The sequence below is a fragment of the Carlito syrichta genome, unplaced genomic scaffold (genome assembly GCF_000164805.1).
Source record: "Carlito syrichta isolate Samal-C Ts95f unplaced genomic scaffold, Tarsius_syrichta-2.0.1 Scaffold111496, whole genome shotgun sequence".
In the NCBI taxonomy this organism is placed as follows: Eukaryota; Metazoa; Chordata; class Mammalia; order Primates; family Tarsiidae; genus Carlito; species Carlito syrichta.
In genome coordinates, this window is record NW_007055592.1 from 219102 (window position 1) to 235026 (window position 15925).

General features: G+C 37.2%; 1 protein-coding gene across 2 annotated transcripts in view; it reads left to right on the plus strand.

The window, feature by feature from the left end:
* LOC103272258 (peroxisomal bifunctional enzyme-like) overlaps positions 1–15925 on the plus strand; it is a 53956-nt gene that overhangs the window by 10799 nt on the left and 27232 nt on the right. For both annotated transcript variants that reach the window (XM_021718035.1, XM_021718038.1), the window contains exons 3-4: positions 5503–5675; positions 10410–10521. In XM_021718035.1, the coding sequence (XP_021573710.1) occupies positions 5503–5675; positions 10410–10521 (285 nt within the window). The remainder of the gene's footprint in view (positions 1–5502; positions 5676–10409; positions 10522–15925) is intronic.

Consider the following 15925-nt stretch of genomic DNA (forward strand, 5'->3'; position numbering starts at 1 on the left):
GACAAGCAGAAAGCATTCCTCCTAAGAACTGGAGCAAGACAAGAATGGCCACTCCTATTCAACATAGTACTGGAACTTCTAGCCAGAGCAACCAGGCAAGAGAAAAAAAATAAAAGGTGTTCAAATTGAAAAATAGAAAATAAGATTATCCCTGTTTGCAGATGACATGATCTTGTATATAGAATAGGCTAAATACTTCTCCAAAAGACTTCTAGACTTGATAAATGACTTCAGGAAAGTTTCAGGATACAAAATCTACATTAAAAAATTAGTAGCATTTCTATGCCAATAGCATTCAAGTTGAAAACCAAATCAAGAGCTCAGTCCATGGAGTCACCAAAGAAAAGTGAAGTTTATGAAATAAATGACTTTGAAGATAAATAAAAAAATTTGAAAAAGAGTTCAATCCCATTTGCAATAACCACCAAAAAAAAAAAAAAAACCCTAGGAATTTAAACATGGAAGTGAAAAATCTCTACAGGAAGAACTACAAAATGCTGATTAAAGAACTTGTAAATTATACAAACAAATGGAAAAACATTTCATACTCATGGATTGGATTGGAAGAAGCAATATTGTTATACAATATTGTACACAAATAGACACATAGATCAGTGGAACAGAGTAGAAATAAAGCCACTCACCTACAACCAAATGATCTTTGACAAAGTTGACAAAAATGTACAATAGGGAAAGGACACTCTATTCAATAAATGGTGCTGGGTAAATTGGATAGCCATATATAAATGAATGAAGCTGTACTCATATCTATCACCATATATAAAACTTAAATGGATGAAAAACTTAAATATAAGATCTGGCCAGGTACAGTGGCTCATACCTTAATCCCAGCACTTTGGGAGATCGAAGTGAGAAGATTGCTTGAGCCTAGCAGTTAGAGACCAACCGGGACAACATAGTGAAACCTTGTCTCTATTAAAAAAAAGAAAGAAAGAAAAGGAAAAAAAAATTAGCCTGGTGTGGTGGTACAAGCCTGTAGACCCAGTTATTCAGGAGGCTGAGGCAGAAGGATCATCTGTGCCCAGGAGGTCAAGGCCACAGGGAGTTGTGATCATGCCACTGCACTCAAGCCCGGATGACAGAGTGAGACCCTGACTCAAAAAAAAAAAAAGTAAGACCTGAAGCTATAAAAATCCTAGAAACCTAGGGAAATGTCTTCTGGCCATTGACCTAGGCAAATAATTTATGACTAAGACCTCAAAAACAAATGCAACAAAAACAAAAATAGACAAATTGAACTTAATTAAAGAGCTTCTGTACAGCAAAAGAAATAATCAACAGACTAAACAGACAACTTACAGAACAGGAGAAGCTATTTGCAAACTACACATCTGACAATGGAGTAATATTCAGAATCTACAAGGAACTCAAATAATTGAACAAGGAAAAAAAGAAATAATTCCATTAAAAAAATAGGCAAAGGACATGAACAGACATTTCTCAAAAGAAGACATACAAGTGATCAACAAACATATAAAAAAATGTTCAACATCATTAATCATCAGGAAAAATCCAAATTAAGACCACAATGAGATATAACCACACACCAATCAGAATGGCTATTATTAAAAAGTCAAGGACAACCCCCTTGGGTCTCCTCCCACTGTGGGAGCTTTTCTGTCCTTTCAATAAATCCTGCTTCCTCACAAAAAAAGTCAAAAAACAATAGATGTTGGCAAGGTTGTGTAGAAAACAGATGTTATTAATACAACCTCTATGGAAAACAGCATGGAGATTTCTTTAAAACTAAAAATAAAACTACCATTCAACTCAGCATTCCCACTCCTGTGTATCTTCCCAAAGGAAAATAAATCATTATATCAGAAAGAGAGACCTGTGAGAGAGGAGATAGCTAGAGAAAGGCTAGGCAGGCAGACAGGGTGGGTCCCCCAGTAGCAATGTAGCAAACTCCGGCAGGCCTCTCTGGCCCATACACTGGCATTGGTAAACAAGCTTCCTAGGAGCCTCTCAAGCTAGAACTTAAGTACTCACTGCTGGGATAGAAAAACAACCAATCAGCTCGCTGCCAAATACTGACCAATCAGATCACCACTAGGCCCCTACCTCCTGCCAATTGGTCCTTAGTACTGACCAATCAGCACAGCAAGTGCTGACCAATCAGCTTACAGTTAGTGCTAGCCAATCAGCTCAGACTTAGGGATATATAAGCAACGAAATTTCGACCCCCACTAGCAACCCCTTTGGGTCCTCTCCCACTTTTCTCTCCCCTCAATAAATCCTGCATTCTCAACAGTTTCTGGCTGTTTGTGTCCCTCATTCCTCGTGGGCATGGGGCAGGAACCTGACCTAAAGAGCTGCAAAAGATACAAAAGATTATGGGAGCTGAAGAGCCATGCACCCCAGGGCTGAACCAGAAGAGTTGCTGGAAGAAGGCAAAACTCTGAAATTGAGTTACTTCTAGGGGCTACAATGCTCTCAAGGCTTGGCTTGCCAGCCCATTAGAGCCAGCACTCCTGGGGTTAGACTGACCCACCGAATCATCAACACTTTCAGGGCTTGGCTTGCCAGTTCATTAGACCCAACACTCCTGGTGCGAGGCTTGCCTGCCCATTGGGTTGACCCTCTCTGGTGCTCAGCTGGCCAATCCATTGAGCTGATGCTCTCAAAGACCAGGCTAACCTGAAAAATCCATGTCACCTGTACTTGTATGTTTAAAGCAGCATTAATCACAATAGCAAAGTAATGGATTCAACCTAAGTGTTTATCAACAGATGACTGGATTTAAAAAATGTGGTACATATACACCATGGAATACTAAACAGTCATAGATAGAATGAAATCATGTCTTTTGAATAGGACTGGAGGCCATTATCCTAAGTGAAATAAACCAGAAACAAAGTCAAATACTGCATATTCTCACTTATAAGTGGGAGCTAAACAATGGGTACATATGGATATACAAAAGGAAATAATAGACATGGGAACTTCAAAAGTGGGGAGAGTGGTGAGAAATTACCTATTGGCAGTGTTCACTTTTTGAATGATGAAACCCAAACCTTACCATTATACAGTGAATCCATATAACAAACCTGTACACACACACACCAAATCTAGAAGTAATTTTAAAAAACCCAGTGTATTATTAAACTGGAGCTAACAACATATAAAAAGTATAATATGATCACTTTTGTCCTAGAAATATCAGATTGGTTGAACACTAGGAAATTCATACGATTAAGATATTAAAAAGAAAAATCATATGATTATGTCAAGAGATGCAGAAAAAAGATTTTTTAACATGCATTTGACATGCATTAAAAAGAAAGATTCTTAGTTAACTAGGTAAAAGAAGGAAATGTCTTCATCAGGCAAAATATATCTATTTTGAAAAATCCACAGCAAACATCACACAAAATGGTACATTGAAAACTTTCCCTGTGAGCAAGGAGGAAGAAAAAGCTGACTGCTCGCACCATTTCTATTTGACTTTGTATTTGAGGTACTAGCCAACTCTGTAAAGCTAGCAAAAGAACAAAAGGTATAAGAATTGAAAAGGAAGAAACAAAGCTTCATTATTCAGGAGATATGTTAATGTTTGTAGAAAAATAAAAATGATCGTGATAATGCTTGTAGAAAAATCAAAATAATCTAGCAGAAAATTGAGAATATAAGAGAATTTAGCAGTTTTGCTGAATATAAAATCAATATCAAATTAATTGAATTTTGGTATGCCAGAAATAATTAAAAAGTAAAATCTCTATACTCTTGTCTCTGCCTTTTCTGTAAAAATGGAATAATAATAATAATACTAACCTTATGCTATAAGCAGAAGAATATAGTATGGCTGTTAAGAATGTAGACAGGGTGTGGTGGCTTAAGCCTGTAATCCTAGCACTTTGGGAGACCAAGGTGAGAGGATTGCCTGAGTCCACAGGTTTGAGAACAGTCTGGGCAACTTGGAAAGACCTCATCTCTACAATAAATCAAAAAATTAGCTGGGCATGGTAGCGTGCACCTGTGGTTCCAGCTACTTGGAAGACTGAGGCAGAAGGATCGCCTGAGTCCAACAGGTCAACACTGGGGTGGCCATGAGCATGCCACTGCACTCTAGCCTGGGCAATGGGGTGAGACTCCAGCTCAAGGGAAAAAAAAAAAAGAATGTGGGCTTTGTGGTCAAATTGCCTAAATTCAAATTCCTATTCTACCAGTTACTACTTATATTTCTGAACAAGTCCCTCAATATGTCAAAGCATTAACTTCCCTATCTGTAAAATGGGGGTTATTATGCAACTTAACCTAGGTGTTATGAAAATTAAATTAGACAATATATGAAGCTACTTAGCATGGTGCCTGATGCATTTACCCAATAAATGTTAATTTCTATTATATGAAAAACCATCTCAGTCTAAAGCTACAGGAGTGATAGACTTGAGACTCAGACTGAAATTTATCTTGTTTCTCTAGAACCAAAAGGAATCTACAAAAAAACAAAACACTGGAGTGAAATTTGGTGAATTGGTGGGAAAAAAAGTATAAGCCCTGGATTGATGCTAGATGAAAGCAGGTAGCAAAAAAAAAAAAGAAAAAGAAAGATCAATAGACTAAACATGGAATAATTACTTTAAGTTTTTAAACTTGTACCAAGTTTATGATGTTATCAAAGAGTAGATTATACAATAGGAAAAAGCTTACTAAGTACAATGTTATATGAAAATAGGAAAATATAAAAAAGATTTTATAGTATGCTTTAAATATTAACTATTTATTAAACTTTCATTTAATTCTCACATCAGTCACTTAAGATAGGTATCAAGACAAAAAGGTTAAATAGCTTATTCACGGTCACAAATCTATTTGGATATATACATGAGGATAAAAACTAAGAATTCTTCAAAATATTAAATTGTCGTATCTGTGTGGTGATATTTATGATGATTTTTATGTTCTTATGTAATTTTGCATGTTTTCTAATTTTTCATAAAATTTTATAATCAGGAAAACCAATGCATGTTACTTTTGCTGAAGATTAAAAAACTATTGGAAAAACATTCTAAGCTGATTGATTAACAAATAGGTGTGCATGTTACCCTGATATTTTGTGTTGTAATGAATCCTGTCCTTAACAAAGATTTGGAACAAAATTGCTGTGAGTTAGGGCTGATGAGCAGTATCACAGAAAAAGGGAGACGGGCTGACTCAGTCTTAGAATAATAATGATCTTTTGAGGAGAATCCCTGTTCGTCTTTTCTGAGGTTTTTAAGTTTTTTAAAGATAGAGTTGCTACTTATCGTATAGAAAGAGAGATAGTAGACAATTACAGGATTCCTGGTAAAGATTTGAGAATTTTCTTTCATGTCATCTACATTTTCTAGGCTACTTGCTCCTTTATTGTGTCTCCAATCAAAGGGTGAAATATAAGGGCCCAAAAATGGCTGAGACTTTTTATGAGTTATCAGGTAACTTGTATAACAAGTCAAAGTATTTCTCAACCCTCTTTTCTCTTTGTCTTTGTGTCCTTAGGTGCTGATATCCGTGGCTTTGGCACTCCTACAGCCTTTGGCAATGTACTGAAACACGTAGTAGATGAAATACAGAGTTATGAGAAACCTGTGGTGGCAGCTATCCAAGGCATAGCTCTAGGAGGGGGACTAGAGCTGGCCCTCGCCTGTCACTATAGGATAGCCCATGCAGAGGTAACAACTAAGACACCATCTGGGGGTTGAGATGTGGAACTTTTCTTTAGAGCAAGCTCTAAATGTCATCATAAGCATCAGAGGTGATAATCTTAAATAGCTAGCTTACTGATTAGCAACTCTGGGTATCTCTAGCCGTGGCGCTCAGCTGTTATGTACCAGTACAGTAGTACTAATTTAAAATATTGCAATACTGTACTTCCATTCTGGTTGGTAAAGATCTGCTACTCTGAGTCTTCTGTCTCATTGCTTCCTTAACCTTAGCACTAGGACTTCACTATGATCCAGCAACTGAAGGGGAACTCCTGAGTCAATAGAGTGTCCCCAGGACTCTGCTCCAGTACTATGGTCCATATCAGGTTTCACTGATCTCATGCTCATGCAGTATGAGGTATTAAATACTTTGGCTATCATCCCTAAGTATGTATTTACATACTCATTTGATAACTCAAAGATTTCAGTACCTAAGAAGGCAGATTTCTATTGGAAAATAGCACAAAACTAGTAAATGCATTTAATTCTGGAAATAGATTTAATTTGGGCTATTAGGCATGTAGAGTGTGGTCTGTGATACCAGTGTGGATCACAGAATGTAAAATAGTAGATTTTTATAAGTAATGTAGTTTTTTAATGATAAAAATAATATCCATCATTGTACTAGATAAGAAAATACAAGAAAGTATAAAGATATAAAGTAAAATCACCATAGACTCACGGTTCAGAAATTACTACTATTAGCATTCTATTATATTTCCTTCTGGTCTTTTACCTATGTAATTTTTTAAATGACAGTTTCTTTTCCTTTGAAAACTTTATTTTTTTGAAAAACTACATTTGGGATTTTTTTTTTCCTTGAATATTTTATTGGAATTATTTTGTTTAAACCATATACACTCACATATATACTCACATAAAGTATAACAAGTTCTCTGTACTTGATGTGTCCCCAAATTTCTGGACAATTTCCCCCCTCAATAAATTGACAGCTGCTCATATAGGTTAATATAGGGAAGGTGTAATTTTCTAGGATTTGCCCAACACCAAATATAGGACATCCTTTTTGTCAGGAAATTCCTGAAATGTCATAAAAGGAATATGTATTAGAACCATGCAGGCAACTCAAGTTAAAACATGAAGCTGGGTGAAGAGGGGAGGACAGACAAGATGGAGTGGATCAGGTGCTTTCTCGTATCCTCAGTGAAAAGTTCAGAGACTCTAGTCCTACCAACTCATCATTACCACATTTGGGATTTTGTTCTATTTCTTTTATACTCTATTTTTATACTATAATATTTGACACACTAATAAAATTTTAAATTTACTCCACCGCTCTTTTTTTTTGTTTGTTTTTTTTGAGTTGGAGTCTCACTCTGTCACCCAGACTGGAGTGCAGTGGCATGTTCCCGGCCACTGCAACCTTGACCTGCTGGGCTCCGGCAATCCTTCTGCTTCAGCCTTCCAAGTGGCTGGAACTACAGGCTTGTGCTACCATGCCTGGCTAATTTTTTAAAATTTTATTGTAGAGATGAGGTCTTGTCAAGTTGTCCAGGTGGGTCTTGAACCTGTGGGCTCAGGCAGTCCACTTACCTCAGCCTCCCAAAGTGCGGGATTACAGGCTGAGCCACTGAGCCCGGCTTAATCTGTCTTTTAACTAAAGCATTTAATACATTTATATTTAATGTGATTACTAATAAGGAAAAACTTACTTCTGCCATTTTGCTATTTGTTTTCTATGCTTGATGCCATTTTTTGTTCCTCAGTTCCTCCATTACTGCTTTCAGTAATGATTAAATAATACTTTCTAATGTATTCATTTTATTTTCTTGTTGTTTCTTTTATTGTCTATTTTTTGAGTTATAGTCTTAGTGGTGGTTGCCTTGGTGATGATGATTAACATCTCAATTTATAACAATCTATGTCAGGTTAATACCAACTGAATTTCAATAGTGTACAAAAAATTTGCTCTTCTATAGCTTTGTTACCTGTCCCTGTATGCTGTTATTATTACAAATTGTATCTTTACACATTGTGTGCCCCTTAACATAGATTTATTATTATTACTTTACATAGCATTTCTTTAAATCAGATAAGAAAAGGAGGAATTACAAATAAAAATACACTAGTATTGTCTTTTATATTTACCTATGTAGTTATCTTTTACTAGCATTCTCTGTTTCTTCTTTTAAGTTATTGTCTAGTGTCTTTTCATTTCACCAGAAGGAGTTCTTGTAGGACAGATTTGCTAGCAACAAATCAATTTTTATTTATTTGGCAATGCATTCAGTTTGCCTTAATTTTCAAAGGATAGTTTTGCTGGATATAGAATTATCGATTCACAGTTGTTGTCTTAGTACTTTGAATATGTCATCCCATGCCTTCTGGCCTCCATGGTTCCTGATGATAAATCATGTTAATCTTATGGTAAATATTCTTTAAAAAATCATTATATATTTCTACATAATTTTTCACCATATAAAAACTACAGTTTATGTAACCATTTCCCAATAGTGTTTTAACTTTTATAAAAGCTTATAAATAAAAGCATATATACATCCTAAGTGTTCCTTTCCTGTGTCCTTTTTACCATGACCTTCTGTGCCCTGAGTGCAGATCTGAGTTACTAGCAGTGAGTTAGGGAGTAGGGATGAACAGTAATAGAAAGAATTGTGACTGACTGTTAGGAAAACCTCATGTGAGAGAGACCTCATATATGTGAAGTATTTTGGAACTGCTAGAATCACAATCTGGGTAAATGGCAGTCTGCAATTAAGTACCCCCTTTCTCACCCTTATACCTATAAACGACTACAGACCTTTGGAGACTTTACAATGGCCAGGAAAGGCAATGTGATAAAGGACTTAAGTTCACCTTCTTGTCTGGATTGAGGTTGCTGTCTGACTTTTTTTTTCTTTAATAATAACTTTACTGAGATATAATTTATACACTATATGATTAATTCATTTGTAGTATATAAATGAATGGTATATTAATTCAATGGTATGTGAGTTTATCACAGTCATGCAAGCATTATCATGGTATATGTTAGAACATTTTGTCACCCCAAAAAGATACCTTATGTTCTTTAGCAATAACCTTCCATTCCCTTCTCCCCCAGTCTTAGGCATCCACTAATCTCTGTCTCTATATATTTGCCTATTCTGGATATTTTATGTAGATTGAATCATATAATACATGGTCTTTTGAGACTTGCTTATTTTATTTGGTATAATTTTTTTTGTTTTGTTTTGTTTTTGTTTTTAGATTGAAAAGTATAGTTTATTTAGAAAGTAAATTGGTGAGAGAGAGAGGAGATTCACCTCCCCAAGGTAAGGGAGGGGACCAAAGCTCAAGAAAAACATGGCAGCCATAGCTCAAGGAGCCATATGGCCAGATCAGAGCTTAGCAAAGCAATGGCCAGCATAATGTTTTTAAGATTCATCCATGTTGTAGCATGAACCAGTTCTTTATTCCTTTATGTGACTGCATAATATTTCATTGTATGGGTATACCACACTTTATTAATCAGTTCATGGACATTTGGGTTGCCTCTTCTCTTTTGGTTTTTATGTACAATAATGCTTTGAAATTTTGCATGCAAGATTTTTGTGGACATATGTTTTTGTGGACATATTTTTCTTAGGTATATATTCAGGTGTGAACTTCATGGGTCTATATGGTAACTTTATGTTTAACTTTTAAGGAACTGCAAAATTTTTTCCAAAGTGTCTATACTGTTTTATATTCCCACCAGCAATGCATGAGTTTACTGTATTCTCCACATCCTCTCCAACACTTGTTATTGTCTTCTTTTTTTTTATAGCCATCATGGTGGGTGTAAAGAGATATCTTATGTGGTTTGACTTTGCATTCCTTTGATGGGTAATGATACGGAGCATCTTTTTATATGCTTATTGGCCATTTGTATCTATTCTCTGGAGAAATATCTATTCAGATCCTTTGTTCATTTTTTATTGGTTGCTTCTCTATTTATTATTGAGTTGTAAAAGTTCTTATATATTCTACATATAAGTCCTATAAAAGATGTATAATTTGTAAGTATTCTTTCCCATTTTGTGGGCTGTCTTTTCACTTTCTTGTGCTTCCTAACTCTTGCAGGGCTCCAGAAAGCTGTTTCTGGAGATTTATTTTTTGTTGGCTGAGACAGATCATAATAGAGTCAGAGAATAAATGTGTAAAAGTTAGAGATGTGAGGCCGGGCACGGTGGCTCAAGCCTGTAATCCCAGCACTTTGGGAGACCAAGGCAAGAGAATTGCCTGAGCTCAGGGATTCAAGACCAGCCTGGGCAAATTGGTGAGAACTTGTCTCTACAATAAATAAAAAAACAAGTCGGGTATGGTAGCGGGCACCTGTAGTTCTAGCTGCTTGAAAGGTTAAGGTGGAAGGATTGCCTGAGCCCAGCAAGTTGAGGCTCCAGTGGCCATGTGCGTACCACTGCACTCCAGGCTGGGCTACAGTGAGACTCTGACTCAAAAAAAAAAAAAAAAACAGACGTTAGAGATGTGTTTCAACATAAAGACTTAGGGAAAGCACAGCTCTTTTTATGCTGTTAATTAAAGGAGAGGGTGTGTTCAGACTTGCCCTGTAGAAATCTTTGTTCAATTTGATGGAAAAAATGCTTTTGAGAGTGTATTGAGAAATCCAGGGGAATACTTGCCTTAACTCTGAATGTATCATCTCATTCTAATGGCCTTTATGCTTTCAATCTTTGACAGGCTCAAGTTGGCTTACCAGAAGTCACACTAGGAATTCTTCCTGGTGCAAGAGGAACCCAGCTTCTCCCCAGACTCATTGGCATTCCTGCTGCACTTGATTTAATTACCTCAGGTCAGTATAAATCTTGGCAACAACTGTCTAGATTAATATGAAGAACTGGACTAGGATTTGGAAATATCCTGGCTTGATCACTTACTACCTACGTAACCCTAAGAGGATTTTTTACCTTAATTGACTCTCAATTTTCTGATCTGTAAATTGGAGAGAATACTGTTTCTGAGAGCTTCTCAAACATTACCATAAAGATCAAACATGAGAGCCTTCTAAATGAAAGTATATGCAAAGAGCTAATCAAATTTAGGATTTTATTATAGTTTAAGTGACTATTCATAAACGCTGGTATTCACATAGGGTGTATTATGTTCAGATCCAATTTATAAAGTAAGACTCAACACCATAATTTTCAAGGCAAGATTTTAAGTTTTAATGTAGAAATGACTAAATTTTTCATTTCTAAATGTTAAGATTTAGCTACAAATGGAAGTTGTTCTTTCTCAATAGGGAGTGTGAACAGTATAACACTAGACAACATTTCAAGACCCTGGGTTTACCAAATATTTGTTTGTAAGGCATTTAAAGAGACTCTCAGTTGAGGTAAGTTTGGAAGAAAGAACATATACAGCTATTTACTCCAAGCAGAAATAACTAATTATGAGACTTTGGGTTAGTCATTTGACTACTCTGTACCTTAGTTTCCTCATACATGTAAATAGTAATAGTACATACCATATGGTGTTGTTGTGAAGATTGGATGGGTTAATACCTACAAAGTGCTTAAAACAGTCCTAGACATGGTAATAACTCCATAATTGTTAGCTATATATTATTCTTCCTAAATATGTCTTCTTTGTAAAAGAGAAAAATTGAGTTTAAATAAGATGAGGATCTTGGTATTCAACTGCATCCTGAATAATGGGCAATAAAAAGAGCACAAGTTTTAAAGTCAAAGACCTGGTTTGAGTCCTAGCTCTATCATGTATAAATGACATACCTGTGTAAGTTAATTTTTATTTATTCCTCCAGCAACTGTTAAATTTTTTTCAGTATACCAGGCCCACTTCTAGGCATTAGGCCTGTAACAGTGAACTGACCAACAAAAATTCCTGTCCTCATGGAAATTATATGGAGAAAACAGCAATCATAGCAATAGTCATCATTGGCGTATTTCATCAATTAAAAAATGTACATTTTTTCCCACATCTTTCAAATTGGGATGACTCTCACATTCATTGTGAATCATGGCCTAATTGACAGATTTTTCCTTTCCTAGTTTCTGTAGGACAGAATTTGGGAGCAACTTAGTTGTGGTTTAGCTCAGGGTTTCTCGTGAGATTGCAGTCAAGACACTAACTAGGGTTATAGTCATCTGAAGGTTTGACTGGGTCTGGAGGATCTACTTCCAAAATGACTTACTAACATGGACAGCTAGATGGTACTTCCTGATGGCAGGAGGCTTCATTTCCTCACTAAGTGGACCTCTCCACAGAGCTGCTTGAGTATCTTCACAACATGATATCTGGCTTACTCTAGAGTTTGTGATCTAAGAAAGACAAAGGCAAAAGTCACAGTGTTTTTTATGGCTTAGCTTTGGAGTCACATGCAGTCTTTCCTGAACTATCCTATTAGTCATAGAGGTCTTCCTTATTCATTGTGGAAGGAGGCTTGAATACCGAGAGGCCAGACTGACTAAGGGTCATTTTGGAGATTAGGTACCCCAACTAGGTATATACACATATGCCTACCTAATATACAGGTAATATATATAGTAGGTTAGGCAGAGATAAGTACTAAGGAGAAAACATAAAACAAAAAGGGAGGCTGTAAAATGTTAGAGATTTTTTTTAAATGTTAGAGATGAAGGGGTGGCTTAATATTTTAGGTAATGTAGCTAAGAGAGGCTTCCCTACAAAATGACATCTGAATAAAGACCTCCAGGAGGCAAGGAAGTTTGTTATGCCAATATCTGGAGGAAGGTATTCCACACAGAGAAAATAGCAAGCGCAAAGCCCTGAAGCAGAGGCATACTTGGAATGTTCAAAGAACAGCAAGAAGGTCAATGTAGCTGGAATGAAGTGAGTAAGGGGAAGTAGAAGGAGATGAAGTCACATCTGATAGGGCCTGGGGGATTATAGAAAGAACTTTGGTGTTTCTTCTGAATGAGTAAGAAAGGCATGAGAATGTTTTTAGCAGAGGAGTAACATGCTCTTACTTATGTTTTTCAAAAGATCACTCTAGCTGTTGAAAACATTAATTGGAGACAAGGACAGAAATAAGAAGACTGATTAAAGCACTACTGTAATAATCTGACAGATAGCTGATGGGAGGCTGGGACCTGAGGGTTGAGGGTAGCAATGTATGCAATATGGTCAGATTCTGGAGATATTTGAAGATACAACTAACTGGATTTTGTGACAGATCAGATATGAGATGTGAGATAAACAGAGGAGTCAAGGATGATTCTAATGGCCTAAGCAGCTGTAAAGATGGTGCCATTGCTCAGATGGGATTTCTGCTGGTAGAGCAGGTTTTATGGAGGAATCACTAGAGATTAGTTTTGGACATGTTAAATTTGAGAGGCCTGTTACACATCCAAGTAGACAGTTGGATAGACTCACCTAGGGTTTAGGAGAGAGGGCCTCTGAACTCTGAGCCTCTGTTTTCTTATCAATAAAACAACCACATGATTGTTTTAAGGAATAATGAAATAACATGACATACTTTTGATATAGTACCTGTCACATAGAACACATTTTATAGATAGTAACTGGTCGCCAAAGATATCCACATTCTAATTTCCAGAACTGTGAGTATGTTATGTTATATTTAAAAGTGACTTTGCAGATGGGATTAAATAAAAGATCTTGGATGCGAGATTATCCTGGATTATCCAGATGAGCCCAATTTATCACAAGAGTCCTTGTAAGAGGCAGGCATGAGGTCAGAGAGGAGAGCAGATGCTACTCTGCTGGCTTTGAAGATAGAGGAAAAGGTCATAAACCAATTAATGTAGGCAGCCTCTAGAAACTGGAAAAAGCCAGGAAACAGATTCTCCCTTAGAACCTCCAGGAGGAACACCTGACCTCTGACCTATTCTATTGCTGCTGACCTATTTTAGACTTTTGACATCTTAAACTGGAGGATATTAAATGTGTGTTGTTTTAGGCCTCTAAGTTTGTGGCAATTTGTTACAGCAGCAGTTGCATGCTAATACAGTAGCTATTAATAATGATGATGTTTTGGACTTTTTTTTTTCTAAGCAAGGATGTTAAAGAAAAAGATTAAGTTGCTACTGAAAGTTGAAGCTTCCTTACTGATGTGAATGAGGAAAAAAACCCACCAACTTTGTAGGCATTATTCCCACAGGAAATGAAGAAGTAACAGATGTAGGTAGCTAACCTTTTCTGATCCTCTCAAATCCCTAGGTGAGGTAATTCTGGAAAGTAGAGTGACTATAACACCAACAGTTCCTTCTCCATAATTCCTTTAAATGCCATCAGAAAAAGACTGGATCTTTTTTTATTATTTTATTTTATTTTAAAGATGTGGGGTGCACTTCAGGGTTAGGTATACAAATGTTTATCATGCAGGTACCCTTGCTGATGAGGTGTGCCCCTCCCTCCCCTGGCAGTTTCCCTCAACTGCCAATCCCACCCCATCTCCCCTGGCAGTTTCCCACTATTGCCAATCCCTTTCTTATAGTATTGTGATAATTGTTCTTTTTGGTTTTTTTGTTTTTGAGTTGGAGTCTCACTCTGTTGCCCAGACTGGAGTGTAGTGGCACGCTCCCAGCCACCACAGCCTTGACCTACTGGGCTCTGATGATCCTTCTGCCTCAGCCTTCCAAGTAGCCAGAACTACAGGCATGTGCTACCACGCCCGACTAATTTTTGATTTATTGTAGAGACGAGGCCTTGCCAAGTTGCCCAAGTGGGTCTCGAATCTGTGGACTCTGGCAATCCACTTGCCTCAGCCTCCCAAAGTGCTGGGATTACAGGCTGAGCCACCGAGCCCAGCCATGATAATTGTTCAAGGTCTGCTTATAATTGAGAACATATAGTACTCTGTTCTTTGTTTCTGTGATAGATCACAGAGTATGATAGATTCTAAATGTATCCAAGTTACTATGAAGTCCATATGTTTGTCCTTCTTTATGACTGCATAATATTCTATTGTGTATATGTATCACATTTTTAAAAAATCCAGTCCAGCTTTGATGGGCAGCTTGTTTGGTTCCATGTTTTTGCTATTGTGAATAGAGCTGCAACAAATATGTGTGCAGGTATCTTTTTGTAGAATGATTTGAGTTCCTCTGGGCATATTTCCAATAGAAGGATTCCCGGGTCATATGGAAGATCAATTTCTAGTTTTATTCAGAAATCGCCACACTGCCTTCCAAATAGGTTGCACTAGTTTGCATTCCCACCAGCAGTGTAGAAGCATTCCTTTTTCTCAGAATCCTCACCAGCGTCTGTGGTTGTTTGTTTTGTTAATGATGGCCATTCTTACTGGGGTTAGGTGGTATCTCAATGTGGTTTTGATTTGCATTTCAATGACTGAATCTTTAGCAGTAACCCTAATAGATATTCCTGAGCGCATTGCAGTTCATTCCCTGATATTCTTGCTCCAGACAGCTGACAAGAACCACAGTGTCCTGCTCATCCTTCTGTTTTCATTTTCTAGGTCCTGTCCTCCTTTTCACAGAAAAGCATAGAAAACTTCTGCACTATTCTTATGGACATTTGCTCTAACCCTAATGAGTTTCTTCATGCTCTTCACAGGACTCTAGACTGGTGGGATACCTCTTTATCCCTCAGAATACTGGGGTGGAGGAGGGTGGGTGTGAGGGGGTAAGTTGAGAGTAACACCTTTATCCTGCTTGCCTGTAGGTCCAGATGGGTTTTCTTTATATTTGAACAAAATGTTGAGGATGAATTTTTTATTTTTATTTTTATTTTTTAGCTGGAATCTTACTCTGTTGCCTAGGCTAGGGTGCAGTGGCATGCTCACAGCGACTGCAGCCTTGACCTGCTGGGCTCAGGCAATCCTTCCGTCTCAGTCTTCCAGGTAGCTGGAACTTTAGGCATGTGCCACCATGCCTAACTAAATTTTTAAAATGTATTTATTGTAGAGACGAGGTCTTGCCAAGTTGCCCAGGCTGGCCTCAAATCCCTGGGTTCAGGCAATTCTCTCACCTCTGCCTCTCAGAGGTCTGGGATTATAGGATAGTGATTTTTAATATTAGCACCTCAGGACTCCCAAGCAGCAATAACAAAGATCAGCAAATATTTTTCCATGACCAAAACAGACAAACAAAACTAAAGCAATCCCAAACCTATGAAGATATTCTATGACTTTAAAAAAATGAAAAGCGAGCCGGGCTCGGTGGCTCAGCCTATAATCCTGCGCTTTGGGAGGCCGAGGTGAGTGGATTGCCTGAGCCCGCAGGTCGAGACCC